General features: G+C 45.0%; 1 protein-coding gene across 1 annotated transcript; it reads right to left on the reverse strand.

Moving 5' to 3' along the window:
- Positions 1 to 3,197: 3,197 nt before the first annotated feature.
- LOC122827368 (sodium/potassium-transporting ATPase subunit alpha-1) lies at positions 3,198 to 14,644 on the reverse strand. The gene is made up of 23 exons (XM_044110187.1): positions 14,466 to 14,644; positions 14,102 to 14,215; positions 11,124 to 11,183; positions 10,413 to 10,514; positions 10,196 to 10,297; positions 9,998 to 10,111; positions 9,786 to 9,920; positions 9,510 to 9,627; positions 9,105 to 9,373; positions 8,710 to 9,018; positions 8,267 to 8,401; positions 7,802 to 7,994; positions 7,554 to 7,729; positions 7,333 to 7,469; positions 6,894 to 7,044; positions 6,642 to 6,810; positions 6,408 to 6,562; positions 6,203 to 6,326; positions 5,973 to 6,118; positions 5,747 to 5,877; positions 4,733 to 4,834; positions 4,138 to 4,229; positions 3,198 to 3,394 (listed from the first exon to the last, which is right to left on the reverse strand). The coding sequence occupies exons 1-23, from the start codon at positions 14,475 to 14,477 to the stop codon at positions 3,366 to 3,368; spliced, it is 3,075 nt and encodes a 1,024-aa protein (XP_043966122.1). The 5' UTR covers positions 14,478 to 14,644; the 3' UTR covers positions 3,198 to 3,365.
- Between the last annotated feature and the right edge of the window lie 1,487 nt (positions 14,645 to 16,131).

Consider the following 16,131-nt stretch of genomic DNA (forward strand, 5'->3'; position numbering starts at 1 on the left):
TTAAGAAAAAAACATAAATGGACGTCTGGTCTTTCCCGTTCCAGACGTCTTGGAACAGGAAGTGGCCATCTACAATCTGTTTCCACAAAGATGAGAGCATGAACTTGCCCAAAAGTGTTGTACCTAAAACAATGGCATTTCTTTAATAGTAAAGACATTCTAAATATTCTAAGCTCAAGTAGGTTAAACATTCATTATTGTTTTGCTTTGTTTTATTGAGCAGAAATTGAGTGTTTTTTGCTAACCTTAATGGTCTGGTCATAAGATGTTTCAGAACCTCAAATTTCATTAGATCTACACTCACCAGTCTCTTAAGTAGGTAAGCCAATCTAATTTCTTGTTAGCAAAGTTATCATATCAATCAACCACACCGAAGCAACTCCACATGTTCCACCATCTAAATGTGGTAAAGATGAGGAGTCAAAAACTGTGCATCAGACCAGGGGAACATTTGTGTGACTAAAAATCCTTGGATAATACCAATAGGTCAGAGCCAACAAGAGCTAAAATAACAGCTTGTTCAAACCAAGATGTGATAAGTAACATGTAGAACCTTGAAGCAGACGGGCTACAGCAGCAGAAGACCTTCTCCACTCCCCCTTCTGTCAACTGAGGCTCAAATTTGCACCAAAACTGGACAATCTCTGATTGAAAAAAATGTTGTGTCAGTCCATGAGTCTTGAATTCAGCAGGTGGCGGTGGTGTGATGGTGAGGGGAATGTTTTCTTTGGTACACTTCAGGCCACTTGGTACCAGCAGAGTATTTTTTGAATGCCAAAGCCTGTCTGAGTGTAGTTACTACCTATATCCATCCCTTAATGTGTGATCATCTCAAACTACATGCATCAGTGGCCTCCACGGTCTGCAGGTCTTGAGCCACCAGAGCATCTTTGCAATGTGGAGGAATGGAAAATGGAGAGAATTCTGAATATGTAGCTGGAAGAGCTGTTATTATGGCGATAAGGACAGGAATCTCTCAGGAATTCTTACAGACCACGCAGACACAATGCCACAAAGACATTTCAGAATGGCCAATGAATGCGATTGGTCTAAAGGTGGGTTATGGTTGCCGTTTCTCAAACAGAACAACTGGTTGTCTTCTGCTGACAACAAAATGCGCTCAGGATTATATTTAAACTGGAATAGGTAAAAAAAAAAAAAAATGCCAGGAAGACAGTTCAGCCAAAAACACTGTCGCTATGCATCTACACCTCTCCCGGCCGAACAGCTGGGTGCGCAGACACCTCCTTCCCCCTGCTGCTTTGACAAGGTTGTTGTGTGCCGATAGCGGGCAACTAACTTCTGCAACCTCTCAGCTTCTAAATCCAGAGCGGGTAAGGAAGACTTAGCCCTGAAACGCAGAAGATACACCACTTCCTTAGCCAGTAGGTAATATTCCTTTCTATAGGCTCCTATTAGCTCTAGAGTCCCCTGAAAGTGTCCTTCTCTTTGTGTTCCTTTAACAAAATGCAAATAGCTCTAGTATACTCCCTAACCCGAAGACCATCTCTGCAGTGGTTAAAGGATCCATGCTGAGGGGCCACATTGATAATCAACTGGTTTGTTCTGTAGTATGGCACAGCAAGGCAGCAGCAATGCCCTTGTGGCTATTTGCATGTGTTCCAGGAGCTCTTAAACCCTTTGATCCCTCAGTACAAATGAGAGATTTAGGCTTTCATCCCTGGATCTGCTGTAAGCCTGAAACAAGACGCACTATGTCACTTGTTGCATTTTGCACGGCCAGCGGCGAACTTCTTGAACTCTACGGTTATTTTTTGAAATCGCCAAGGAAATCTTGCATCATCTCCTGCCTGCAGCTTCTGACAAGTGACCTTCTTGTACAGGTTGAGCCCACTGCCACAGCGCTATTGTCTTCTGATCGGTAGACGTGCCACTCAGCCATCAGCCTCTCTCACATGTAATCAGGTAGCCTTGAAGAGCCTGACAAGATAAACCCAAGATGGATCAAGCGAGCAAAGGAAGACTTCACTGCGTCTGATGCATGTTTTCTTTGGTTCTGCGCAGAAATAAAAGCATAAAACAACGGGCGGGCCTGAAGGACAGATGGACACGCAGCAGAGATGCGACTGCATTGTGTGTTCAGGCTCATCTACATGCATCTGCATGCAGACGTAAGGAAACCGTTTTGTTTTTGGGTAGTCAAGCATGTGCCGTAACTGTAGCTCACGTGTCGCCGGCGTTCTTCTATAAATGGCCCAGATTTTATTTAGATGTTCAAGAGAGGAGAGAGAGTGAACTCTCAAATAGGGTTGCGATGGCAACAAGCACGTTCAGTGGGGGGAGGGGAGGATTATGAGGAGCGGGGAGTGGTGGTGGTGATGGTGGTGGTGGTGGGGGGGGAGTTGGGGTGGAGGCATGATAATGTTGGTGTCTGTTTGCTATCGTCTTCCTTCAAAATGAGAGAAGATGAATCTAAGAGCCGCGTTTTGTGATTTCACTACGCATTGAGAAAATTAATTGAGGAAGCTAGAGAAGCCAATAAATCTGCTGATCTCCCGCTCCCACTTCTCCCCTTCCTCTTTATCACATCGACTTGCTTCCTTCCCCATCCATCAACCTCACTCTCTCCCTTCCGTCTGTTTCCCTCCGCATCCCTCCATCCTTTTGTCTGCAGATTCTTCTTGCCCGTCTTTGCAGCAGCTCCCTCTCCAGCGAGAGAGAGAAATCTGATTGGCTGCCGGGAATCTTCCGTCTCCCACAAATGGAAATCTGAACGGTTTCGAGGGCTAATCATCGTAATGGCTCAAGTGTTTTCCCCCTCAAGTATGTGTGAACAGTGAGGCCAGCCATCTGCTGGCAGGTTGGCAGGATGATGGAATACTATCTGTGTAGGTGAAGAGGAGGAGAGGGGCATTCATAATGAGCATGGCAAACACACAGGAGCTAGCCAACAGCGGGCTCACTTCATTTTCACCCAGGGTCCTCTTTGCATCCGCGGTCAAATGAGCAATCCATTGCAAACACTATCGTTCAGATAATGGACACAAACAGACACGCTGTCTCTGCCGACAGGCTGAGGAGGAGAAAGATAAACGGGCAGAAGAAAGTTCATTTTGAACACGTTTGTGAAAAGAATCTCAAATATGCAGACTCTGAAACTTTGAAACGATAAATATGGACAGATGGATAAATCAATGGACGGATGGATGGAACAAAAAGACGAGTGGCTTCAGAGAAAATGTTAAGGACACGTTTTATTGGAACAACAAATAAATTAAGAGACTCTTAATTTATCCATGCTTGGTTTTGTCTTTGTGCTTGTTGGCTGTGGCATTTCAAACAAATATGTAACATGGCAGCAAATAAATGATGAAATATGAGTCTTCTTTTGCTTCTGGCCCGACTCAGTAGTATGTCTCCTGCTCCACCCAACCTACAAATAGAGTAAAGACAATTAACTAAACTTTGTTTGGCCTTTACATCAAACAAGTTTTACAGTCAGATGCTGACCAATGGGGCCAGTCTAAAATCCTTGATGTGGGATGTCAGTGAGTTAAAGAATAAAAAACCTGACTAGGAAGAAAAATGTATCCTAAATTAGAGGCAATGTAGAGATAATTTTAGAAGGATGCTCTCCTACCCTTCTACTCTGAAATCCTGAAATAAAATAGAGTACAGCCTTCTGAAGAAAACAATTGCAAAGGAAGAAGAACATGGAACTTTCTGGCTGCCAGGTGGTGGCAGTGTCATACTGTGGGGATGCGTCTCTTCAGCAGAAACAGGAAGGATCGTTAAAGCTAAAGGTCCTGCAGGACTAAACAGCCACAGCTGCAGCAGGACGCTCCGTCGGCTGGACTTATTTTGATGTGCCGACGCGAGAGGCCGGCGGCGCTCAGTGATCAGAGCCGTGGGGCTCAGATGTAGCGCCTCTGTCAAACAAACAAAGAAAGCAGTAAAAGAAGCAGCTGAATCAGAACCAGGCCCTGTTGAGCCTTTTGGGTGGAAGACGGGCACTAACAATGGCCGGGTTGTGGGTTCTGTTGCCATCTGCTGCAGTTTATTTGGGTTTTCGCCATTATGGCTGCAATATTAGACGCGGCTAGAGCCAGGACTAGAAGGGAGCCGGTTTCTCCTCATACTGAGTGTTTGTGAGGGTATAAAAACTAAAAGTCTTACCTCCTGGGTTGCGTCTGAGGATATATCTTCTCACTTCATCATAGAGGAAGATGAGGAAGGAGTATGGGAAGGCGCAGAACCACCAAGCAGGCCTGAGGTATTAGACAGACGGCGAGAGAGAATTAAAACCAGAATGTGACAAAAAAAAACAACCAAACACAGATCAGAGTTTGTTCCAGCGGAAAGATAAGAGGAGTGAAGAAAGATGTTAAATAATCTGAAGGAGTCATGAGTTATTGAGCCTGACGTGTTCTCCCTGCTTTCTGTTTTTCCTCAAAGAATCTCATAGAACTAAGTGGAAGTGGAAATTACTGGAGCCAAGACATAATAGCCACTACTCTTTATGGAACATATCAAAGAAAAACAGTATAACTATTCTTAGTTAAAAGCCAGCCCTGGAAAACAAGCACCTGGAAGTGCTTCCATAGAGGATTAGAAAATAAGAAAACTTCTGAAAGCAGAAATTAGCAGAAAAACGGCATTATTAGGGATTACACTTCATAACAAATTGCAATTACGAACAGGGAACCGGTTGAAGCCATAAAGACAGAAGAATGTTTGCTTGAAACAAAGTGTGGGTGTGTGTTTTGCTCACTTAAGAGGGTACATTCTGAGGGCCACATCCATGCCTGGACAGTATGACAGGAAAGCAGCCAGAGCTGTCTCCTCAAAGAGTCCGAAGATCAGGATGCGGTTCCTGTTGGGAGAAAAACAGCATATCCAAAGGTTTTATTCCATTTTTTAAAGTTTTATATCAAATGCTTTGTCCACTTAGCATGTTTTCTGGGTGGATAATTATTAAATGTATGCAATATCCCGTCTAAAGCTCTTACATACCTGATGCTACTTTTAAAATAAGAAATAAATTCAACCCAGTGGTGGGCACTGCTAACTTAGCTGCGCTAACCCTATAGCACTCTACCAGCATGGCATTTGGAGAAGCTAATGCTAAATCATCTTCATCATCATCTTCTTTTTTATGGCGGTTAGCAAGCAACTTTACCGCCATCTACTGGAATGGAGTGTGGAGTGTGGATCGGGACGCTAACTATATACACCCCCCTCAAAACAAAAAATCTTTTTTAAAATGCTAAATCAGTAAACCAACACAGTAATTAGGGGAAGCTAATGCTTGATGCGCACCCACCTCAAGGAGAATGAGAGGAAGCTCTCAAAACATTTTTTTATCAGATTTGTTTAATTAAAACCTCCGGCAGTTTGTCCGTGTAACTTTTGTATACCTCATTTGTTTATTTGTTGTCTACTAGCCATTTGCCAGATACAGTAAATTAGGGCATTAGAAGTTATCAGGAAAAATTAACTGCCGGTAAGCTCAGTACATTTTTAAATTTAGTAGAAGCTTTGCTAATAGCACATTAACGCATCAGCAGAAGTGTACCCATCAGTGCTGTAATCTCTGTTTTGTCTTTTTTAGCTGTAAAAAAAATACCAACACACCTTTCTAACATCTACACAGTAAAGCAAACACCTAACATGTCATCTGTACAGTATTGTGTTCCCTTACAATGACTGCCAGTAAGTATTTATGGAGGTCAAACGGCGAAGGGCCAATAATGAGGCTTGGGGGATCCCTCAAGTATCTACGTACTTCATTCCTTGCTGCATAATAGAGTTCCTCCTGGTCTTACAGATGATCAGATCGGCCCACTGGACAATCACAATACTGGTGAAGAAAGCTGTGTGGCAGGTGAACTCAACGATCTTTCTTCTCTCGTATGTCTGGAGCACACAAACGAGGAACAAAAAAATGAGTTCATGAATGTGAGCTCAAACCGTGGCTATTCAGACAGACAGACATGATCAGGGAGACTGACCCATTGCTGTCCATAGCTGTCTTCCAGGTCATTTACAAATTTGTCATCCCAGAGGACTCTGATTCCAATCAGGTCCATGGGGAGGAAGCCATTTTCAGCCAAGATCACAAAGTATGCGAAGAACCCAGCTGTGGCCTGCATCATACCTGATGAGAAGGAAAACGGCTATTAAAATCTCGCCTTCAGTAGATAAAGATTCACAAATATGTCAAGGTGACTCAGGTTATTACCAATTTGTCCATAGGCCATGCTGATGAGCCTCTCGTTCACCAGTTTGTCTGTTTTGGGGTTTCGGGGCTGTCTCTTCATGATGTCGCTCTCAGCTGCTTCATAAGCCAGGGAGATGGCGGGAACCTGGAAGAGACAGAGAAACTTGTAGCTTCAAAAGCAATCATCTTGATCTCATCAAACCTACAAAGTTCCTAAAGAACTCACCATGTCGGTTCCCAGGTCGATACAGAGGATGGTGACGGTGCCCAGAGGCAGAGGGATGTTGGCGATGATGAAGAGGAGGAAGGGTGAGATCTCAGGGATGTTACTGGTCAGAGTGTAGGCGATGGATTTCTTCAGGTTGTCAAAGATCAGACGGCCTGACCAGCCAACATCCTGGTTAATATTCTCAGGCTGGAACAAGCAAAACCTAAATTTACACGTTTTCGCTCATCTTACCCTCTTCCACTCCGGTAACGATGGAGGCAAAGTTGTCGTCCAGCAGGATCATGTCGGCCGCCTGCTTGGACACGTCGGAGCCAGCGATTCCCATGGCGACGCCGATGTCGGCTTTCTTCAGAGCTGGAGAGTCGTTGACGCCGTCGCCCGTCACCGCCACGATGGCTCCCTGCAGAGGAAGCAGAGTCCCATGGTAACACGCCCAAACATCCGCAATGAAATCTCCGTCACCTCCGGCCCGCTGACGCTCACCTGCCTCTGGCAACCCTCAACGATGATCAGCTTCTGCTGGGGTGATGTTCTGGCAAAGACGATTTCTGTGTGGTGCTTTAAGATCTCGTCCAGCTGGTCTGCCGTCAACTCTTTGAGCTCACCGCCGTGAACGACGGAAGCTTTGGCATCCCTGTTGGAGAAATCACAACCAGGCTTAGCTGATTTCTTAAGATTTAAAACTCACAGTTCAAAGAACTGTTGAACATTGGAAAAGTGCCTTCAAGCTTCACTGATGGTCTCTCAAGCTAAAGTTGCTGACAAAGTAGCAAAACAGCAACCTCAGAACCATCTGGCTTGCAGTGAATTAATTGTAAAAGCCTTTTTGGCTCAGCATTTTGTGCAGCTTTGATAGCCAGCTGTGCTAAACTTCATGATTATTATTGCTGCAAGTGGAATATTGATTAAAAAGAGGATTGACCTGGGGTTGACTTCTGAAATGGGAACGTTCAGGCGGGCGGCGATGTCCTCAACAGTCTCATTGCCTTCAGAGATGATACCAACGCCTTTAGCGATGGCCTTGGCTGTGATTGGATGGTCACCTGTCACCATGATTACCTGAAAGGAAGGAGATTGAAGGAAAAGTTGAAGCTTTTTCTCTTTTTCCAGCCTAACCGAGTCAAACAAGAGAACTTAAAGCACCTTGATTCCTGCACTCCTGCATTTGCCCACAGCGTCCGGCACGGCGGCACGCGGCGGGTCAATCATGGCCATGAGGCCGATGAAGCACAGGTTCTCAGTCGGGAAGTTCACTTCCTCAGTATCAAAAGCAAAGCCGTCTGGGAACTGGTCGTCAGGCATATGGAAGTGGCAGAAACCTGAAGGAAACAAAAACCTTCAGGTTTCCTTTCCTTTTTGTTTCGTGTGGTTCCAACAGAATCGATCTTTACCGAGAACTCTCTCTCCTAGGCCTCCCAGCTCCACGTAGGCGTTCTGGAAAGCGTCCTTCATCTCGTCGTCCAGAGGCTGCTCCTTGCCCTGCAGCACGATGGAGGAGCAGCGGTCCAGAATCCTCTCTGGGGCTCCCTTCATCACCAGCAGGTGCTTGGTTTCTCCGGGAGTCGTGTTCTTGTGGATGGACAGCTGATGGAGAAGAAAAAAAGCTGAACCCAAGAGCCACCAGCGTTTAATGTAAAAGCCTATAAAATAAAATGTTCAGAAACAGGATGATGACAATAAAAAGACTGAACCACTAGGAAGCGTAAGTGAACCACATGAACTTAAACTTTTACACATTCTGTCATGCAGTAATATATTTTATTTGGCTCATAGACCAACACAAAATAAGGAACGGTGGATAGGAAGAATGAAGGAAGTGAAACAGGTAGATCATTTAGACCTGATGGATGGTTTACCTGGTATTTGTTGGTTGAGTTGAATGGAATCTCGGCGACCTTGGGGTACTTCTCTCTCATGTCCTTAACAGAACCGCAGCACAGCTCAATACACTTGAGCAAGGCAGCTTCAGAGGCGTCACCAGCCACATCTCTCTGTGGGTTGAAGTACAAGAACGAGACAAGAATGGTACATTTGAAATACAGGGTGGGTCATAAGTGTCCATACATAGTAGAATGTAAATTTTTTAATAATAGTAAGTGCTTCCAATGTCAATCTGTTGTAAGTCTGGCTGCGCTACCAGTTTGTTGGATCCTAGATGCTCCTTGCCAAGTCATAACTCTGCCATGCTTTCCACATGGTCATACTATTTCTGATAATGCTGAAAACGATAATTCAACAAAAGCCACTCAGCTTAACAACCAAGACTCAGAGATGTGTACATGCTACACCAGCTCTTCACCTTGAGGATGGGAATGTTGCTCTGCTCGGCCAGGAAGACGGCTCGGTTGCAGAGTCCGGCGATCCTGGCCAGAGAAGCCCAGGTGGCCGAGCTCCGGTCAAACGAGGTGCCACTCTGGTTCTCGGTGGTGTCGGCTTCGTGGATCTGGTTGTCGAACCACATGTGGGCCACGGTCATCCTGTTCTGGGTCAGGGTGCCGGTCTTGTCGGAGCAGATGGTGGAGGTGGAGCCCAGAGTCTCCACAGCTTCCAGGTTCTTCACCAGACAGTTCTTCTTGGCCATACGCTTGGCAGTCAGAGTCAGACACACCTGGAAACAAAAAGCAGATCCATCAAAACTGATGGAATATTCTTGACGATTATCGGATAAGAGGACGAAGAGGCTTGTAGACTCACAGTGACGGTAGCCAGGAGACCTTCTGGAACGTTGGCCACAATGATACCAATGAGGAAGATGACGGCCTCCAGCCATCCATAGCCAAGGATGAGGGAGAGGATGAAGAAAGACACACCCAGGAAGACGGCCACGCCGGTGATGATGTGGATAAAGTGTTCGATCTCAATGGCAATGGGAGTTTTCCCTCCCTCCAGACTGGAAGCCAACGTGGCAATGCGACCCATAACGGTTCGGTCTCCGGTGTTGATGACGATTCCTTTGGCAGTTCCTGAACATCAAGAAGGACCACTACAGTTTCAGAATGTTGCCCAGCTACGTTTCTTGAATGTCTCCAAACTTGACATCCCCCAAAATATCCCGCCTACATCATAAATATCGTGTTACATTTCCAAGGGCATGAGTACCTTCAACACAGTTGGTGGAGAAAAAAGCAATGTTCCTGGTCTCCAGTGGGTTGTCGTTGGTGAAATCTGGGGATCGGGTCTGGGGCTCTGATTCACCAGTAAGTGAGGAGTTGTCCACCTGAAAAATAAAACAAGAATAAAGTTGTTTTTGTTATGCCAGGTTATTGGGACAACTGAAAATCCCTGTTATAAAAGGAGTTTAGGTATGCTGTACATACACCAACGTTGCCTACAATTGCTGTACCAGTAATCTACACGTAGACCCATGATACCGACCTTGCAGCCTTGAGCAGAGATGATCCTGAGATCAGCAGGAATCCTGTCTCCACCCTTCACTTCCACCAAATCTCCGGCCACCACTTCCTCAGCATTGATGCTCTTCTTCTCCCCGTCACGGATAACCAGGGCTTGCTTTGACATCAAAAAAAGGTTTGAAGTAAGACCCTGAGTCGGCCACGTGGCAGGCCTATGGGAGCAGGAAGTCTCACCTGTGGGACCAGGTTCTTAAAGGACTCCATGATCTTGGAGCTCTTGGCTTCTTGGTAATAGGAGAAGCAACCAGTGATGATGACGACAGCAGACAGCACAATACCCAAATACAACTGTAGGAGGACAGACAGGGGTCTTCATTTAGTCTCTGGAGGACCAGAAAATGACTGCCGATAACGTGAGAGAAATCGTCTTACGTTATCGTTTGCTGGTTCGTCTTCTGAAGCGGCCTGAATACCATAAGCAAGGAAGCAGAGGATCGCCCCAATCCACAGCAGCATGGAGAAACCGCCAAACAGCTGTAAGACAGACCAAGACAACATTCAAATAACCATCTCTACCGCATGCAAACGCTAATCTAAAAAACACATTTGCATCCATTTGAATTGTGCCAAGCCTGTTTTTAGCTCTTACCTGCTTGCAGAATTTCACCCACTCAGGTGTGGTCGGGGGAGGTGTCAGGGCATTCGGACCATCTCGGGCTAGAACCTCTTTTGCTCTGGTGGCGGAAAGACCCTAAACAGGCACTCAGGTGTGGTCGGGGGAGGTGTCAGGGCATTCGGACCATCTCGGGCTAGAACCTCTTTTGCTCTGGTGGCGGAAAGACCCTAAACAGGCATAGCGTGAAATTAGCTTCTAAAGTCTCTATGGCAGATTGATAAAAGGAATTCCGTGGATTTAGATTCGGGTTTGACGAAAGTCACATTTAGCCTTGTGAGGTTAAGACGTCTAGTCAGACATTTCTCTAAGCAGACATTGTCGACTCAGTCAATAAGGACAGTGTTCCTGATGGATTGAGTCTTCGCTTTGGGGAAAACTCACACAGACCAAGTTTTACCAGATGATCAGGCATTGCACAATGAATACCACAAAAACAAAATGCAGGATTCCCTTTTTTTTTTTGTGCAATGCCACAACCCCACTGCAAAACAGCCTTTATTGTTTGGGTTAATAGACACTTTGGTAAATCTTCTGCCCATGCACCACATTGCTACTCTGCAGGATAATTATATGAAAGTCTGCTTTCAAACACAGGCTCCACGCAGTGTTTGTCTGCATGGAGCTTGTACTCTGGCCTTATCTACCTCTGTGAATCCTGATAAATCCTGTGTGTAGAGAGCTCACCCTTGATAGGTCCGTGCCGTATTTTCTGTGAAGTTCATCCAATGTCAGCTTGTGATCATCCTATGGAGGGAAAGGAAGGGGGAAAAAAACCCACAAAGAAGAGAGAATGAGATTGACAGACATTGCGTCAAACAGGCTGAAATCCCTGTCATTTTAAAAGCGCAGATATTATCTCCTCTGAGGATTAAAGAACGTGTTGACGTGGCCTCCAGGGAACGCAAAGACGACAAAACAGAGTCGCCCAGCTGATCCGGATTATGGATGCATGGGGGTACGTACAGTGATTTTTAAGATTAGCCAAACATTTGAGTAAAACTAGTGTGCAGAGGATTGTGAACTTACAGTCAAACATGAACCGCACACAACCCAACAGAACATTCAAATCATGTTGGCTTATATCTAGCAGCTCATCTTCCATTTTAAACCAACATGTGGAAAAAAAGTTTTATGTAGCTGCGGTGTCTCTAATTGAAAAAGCAAAAAGTGTTTCTGCAAATGAACAGCCAGAGAGGCTGACACATTCATGTGCCCACACTGAGTTTTTTTTTTTCTTTTTTCTTCTTCTTGCTTTTGTTCAATAACGCCCACAGCGGGTGACTGAAAAGAAATTCCTCCGATGTAATTTGGATCAACAGCAATCATATCTGACTTCCGTCTTTCGTCTCTGTTGCACTGTGAAACAAAAGCCGGGTTTTGTTGTCTTCATGAAACGCCCCGAGTTGAGATGCCCCCACTGCTTTCTGTGGCGATACGATGACATCATACAAGTGTCAAAGCCTAGTTGGAAGCTATGTATTTTTAACACAAATTTTCACATAAATCCCACATAAGATTCATCTACGTTTCGCAAACGCTTCATGCCTCAAAACCCACAATGAGAGCACATTTCTTATGGCAGTTGTTTTTCAAAATTATAAGAAACAACCTGATACCACATATGAAGCTCTAAATGTAGGCAACAACTTCTGCGCTAGCTGCTCATATGGCAAAAATACACAAACCTCTGCAGAGAAAGTGAGCGGTGACCACTTTCTTCAACAGTTGTACTCTCATTAACAATTAGCATTATGTAAGCAAGCGTGCCAAATGTGCCATGGATAATATGTTTTCACATGCTCCAGAAGTAGCGCTGCATTTTGTTCCCTTCTCAACGGGCCGGCTGAGGACATCTCTCGCCTCGCCTTCTTTCATGTTTCGGCTTCCTTTTTGATGTTTTTTTTTTTTTTGGACGGCCGACCACAAGCTCTCAGATAAATCCTGGGTTGGAAATTCCTGCTGCTATTTAAATAAATGAAGCCACTCTATTTTTAGCAATCAGCCATTTCTGCTCAGACTTTGCCACATGCAGTCAAATCAAAGGCTGCATAATGTTGCTATGGGAATAGCCTCTATTGTCTTTACTGGACTTTGATACCTCTAGTTAATTGTATGACTGGGCAATAATCATTAACATGTCAGCTGGATGTGCTTCTCCAGAGACCCGTCTGTGCTTTTACTGCTGCTCCGCGAGCCGCCATTATTTCACCGTGGATCAGATCTGAATGAATGACGATAAATCCTTCTAAAGCGTTTATTTTTTTCTGAAAGAATTTCTGCATCTCCAGGGGAACATTAAAGCTGGGCCTTGGCGTTAATTGCGGCGAATGATATGCTGGATTGGAACGATCCGAGGAGATCGGCGATAGCGTTGCCATGACATTAAGATGTCCTTCAGCTTGCGGCAGGACTTTGAGATCTAGTTAAGATGTTCAAAGGACGATAACCATTAATATGTCACCAAGATGAGAGTTTTATTACCTTATAATGCAGAATGATGCCTGCAGAAAGACACTGGGCAAGTATTAGTGTTGGACACGTCGTAAAATAGACTGACATGACGGCGACTTCCATTTAGATTTGATTTTAAATTAAAATATGTCTAATGTTAAACGATCTAACCCAAAATGGCTTTTAAAAACTGAACACATTGAATACATTAACGTTAAACATCAACTTATTTCTGTGGACAACTTTTGACGTTTGAGAACGTTTAGAAGTGACTAACGGTCTACTTCACTGAGTCGACTGTTGATATCTAATACGTTTTGGTTTGATTAATTGATTGATTCTCAACAATCTGTTCAAAAAGCATTAAAGTATCATAAACCAGATTATCATCCAGTAGGAAACAGAAAAATATCATGGAACGGAAAAAAATAAATCCATTCTAACTAAACGTAACATATCAAGGTATATTGATCATGGACTATGGTTTTCACTGCGATGATATTGATATGTGCGTACTGAGCTTCAGTGTTTTTTGCAAATTGCTCCAATCACTGGGTGAAGCTAAAAGGGACGAACTTGCCTGATGATGTACAAACTTTTGACCATTGCGGTGATGAATCTATTGAATTCTGAGTATTGTTGGAAACCCTGAAGGTGTGCTGATAATTCTGCAAAAGACGTGAGACATACTGAGACAGAGTGAGGCGTCAGGCGGTCTGACTGTGACCGTTTCTCCTTGTGCGCTGACCTTGTGAAGGACACCACAGGCGGGTCTTTTTGGGCGAAATGCCTCGAATTGGCAAAACAATTTCCCCGCTGCTCTTTAAAGTATCATGATTTAAATGTATCATGATTTTGTGAAATCAATCACTCTCTCCTAAACATTTGACTTCCTCTTTGACCTTGGTGAAAGGACTTGAGGGGGGGTGGGGAAAGCTGACACCAGTGGAAACCGTCCAACCGTCCTCTGACCTATCCGCCCTTCTTAACCTTACTTTGTCCGCGACTGGAAAGGAAGATTTTCAAGCATGTGTTAGAGGCTGATTATAGCTGGGAACTCTTTAATAACATGTGACTGCATGTGTGCAAGTGTAAGCAGCAGTCTGTATGAAGCAGACGGACGTCTCATGTGACTCTCTGTGAGGTTTGTGTCAGCCGTAACAGTTCTTCCCAGCGACCGCTCGCTCCGGCAGAAAGGTTGGCGTACTCACCAGATCCACTTCTTTCTTCAGTTCGTCCATATCCTTCTTCTGCTTCTCCTTCTTCTTATGCTTCTTGTCACCGTGTTCTGACGTCGCGGCCGGCTGGTAGTCATCCTTCCCTTTCTGGATTGGAGAAAGTGAGACAGAAACAAGTCCCAGAATAAGACCGAGCACATGCGGGAAGACGGCTCTTGGTTTTTCACGAGGAAGCGCAGAAAGCATTCCTCTTTGCCGTGCAAACAAGCTCGTGTGTTAATCATTGACTTGCCACAAAAAAAAAAGAAAGAAGAAGAAGCAGATTACAAAATCACCTCAGAATCCAAAAGTTTTCTAACGGACGCACCAGAGGAGGAATAAAAGTTGGAATACTCACTCCAAGCCCCATGATTGCAGAGTAGCTCTGAGAGCGGTCAATCCAATTCTCTTTTTCTGAACTTCCCCACTCCGCCTCTTTCCGTTTTCCCACGCCGCTGCTCTCGGCCCTGCTGTCTTCCTCACTCCCAGGGCGGAGAAGATGGTCTGCTTGGCGTTAGCATACCTTTATATCTGCAGCTGGAGCCCTACCTGCCCTGTAGGGGGAGGAGTTTTTTTTTGGGGGGGGGGATGGGAGGCAAAACTTGACAGGTGAGTTGCAGCGAGAGGGAGGGGGAGTGGATCCAACTCAAATATATTTCTCAACTTCCCTGTTCTGTTCTCCCTCAGTTCTCCCTCCCTCTCTGATTCAATTACACTTTTCATGAAGCTGCTTCGCAGTTTTTCTCCCCACAGCCGCAGAAAAACCGGCGCAGCCGTCTGTCCGTTTACTCTGCAGACAAGAACAATCAGGGGAGCGAAGCACACACACACACACACACACACACATTCACAAAATGGGAGTCAAGAAGATAAAACAGCAGCAAGAGATGTGAAAGTCCACCTCAGGAGGTGACTGACTGGTGCATTTTATAGACTAAAAGGCTTTCTCGCAAAACACTAAAGATAGAAAAGAAACCTAGTTTAAGATAAACTGTTGCACACAGCAGAGATAACATGAGGAATGCAGAGGGAGTAAACCACAGATCGGTTAGCGCTGCCTCTCTAAGGTCAGTGTGTCCTGTTGGGGAGAGAACACACACACACACACACACACACACACACAGCCAAGAAAATCTCTATTTGCTTGAGGATTTCTTTATTTTCATCATAAAAAGTGTATCATTTCAGCTGTCGCTCCAGGCAATAAACCTTAAAGTTTAACAGAGCAGGTTTCAGTGCCCTTGAACAGGTCAAAGGTCAATCAGCTGCCAATCAGGCTGGAGGCATTGCTTGGTTTGGGAATGCAGCGCTTCAGATACGTCTCCGACGAGGCTCAACGCGAAGGCAGGATGTTGTCGCACGTGTCCCAGCTGACACGGGTGACCTTGAAGGTACGCTCTCTTCCTGCTCGCCGAAACTGGCGAGGCAGGAGAGTTACCCTTGATGGCAGCGCGGCGGAGGACGCCGGTGTGTTTTGGAGTAAACTTCCGAACTGTTTGTACTCTTTCAGCTATGCAGGGGGGGGAGAGTAAGGAGGAGTCGGGGGAGGATGAAAAAAAAAATGCTGAGGGAGATGGAGTGAATAAAGGAAATGTAGTGAAATGGACAGATGATGGGGAGGAACAACTGCAACAGAAGGGTGAAGGTAAAGAGCTTGATGTGCTTTTTATCCCTCTGACCAAAAGAATATTTCACATTTGGACACAAACATGTAAAATATCAAGTCTCACGATAGATTCTGAAATGGAGGTAGATGTGGACACTTACTGGTTCACTGTAACCCATGTGCAGTTGACTGCTAAGTTTTTTCAACGGCATGTAACTCCAAATCATATGCAGAAAAGTCGCCTATATGGAGGATATCTAAGATACTCCAAAGAAACGCAGCGTGGGAATCTCAATCTTTAAGAATTCCTGTTTGCACTTTTGTTTGTTGGATTCATTCCAGAGAACGGTGGAAGTCTTTGGGAATTTGGCCTCCCACGCAGAGTCGGAGCATTTTACGCAATCAATCAAACCAAAAG

This window comes from Gambusia affinis, linkage group LG24, assembly GCF_019740435.1.
Source record: "Gambusia affinis linkage group LG24, SWU_Gaff_1.0, whole genome shotgun sequence".
NCBI lineage: Eukaryota > Metazoa > Chordata > Actinopteri > Cyprinodontiformes > Poeciliidae > Gambusia > Gambusia affinis.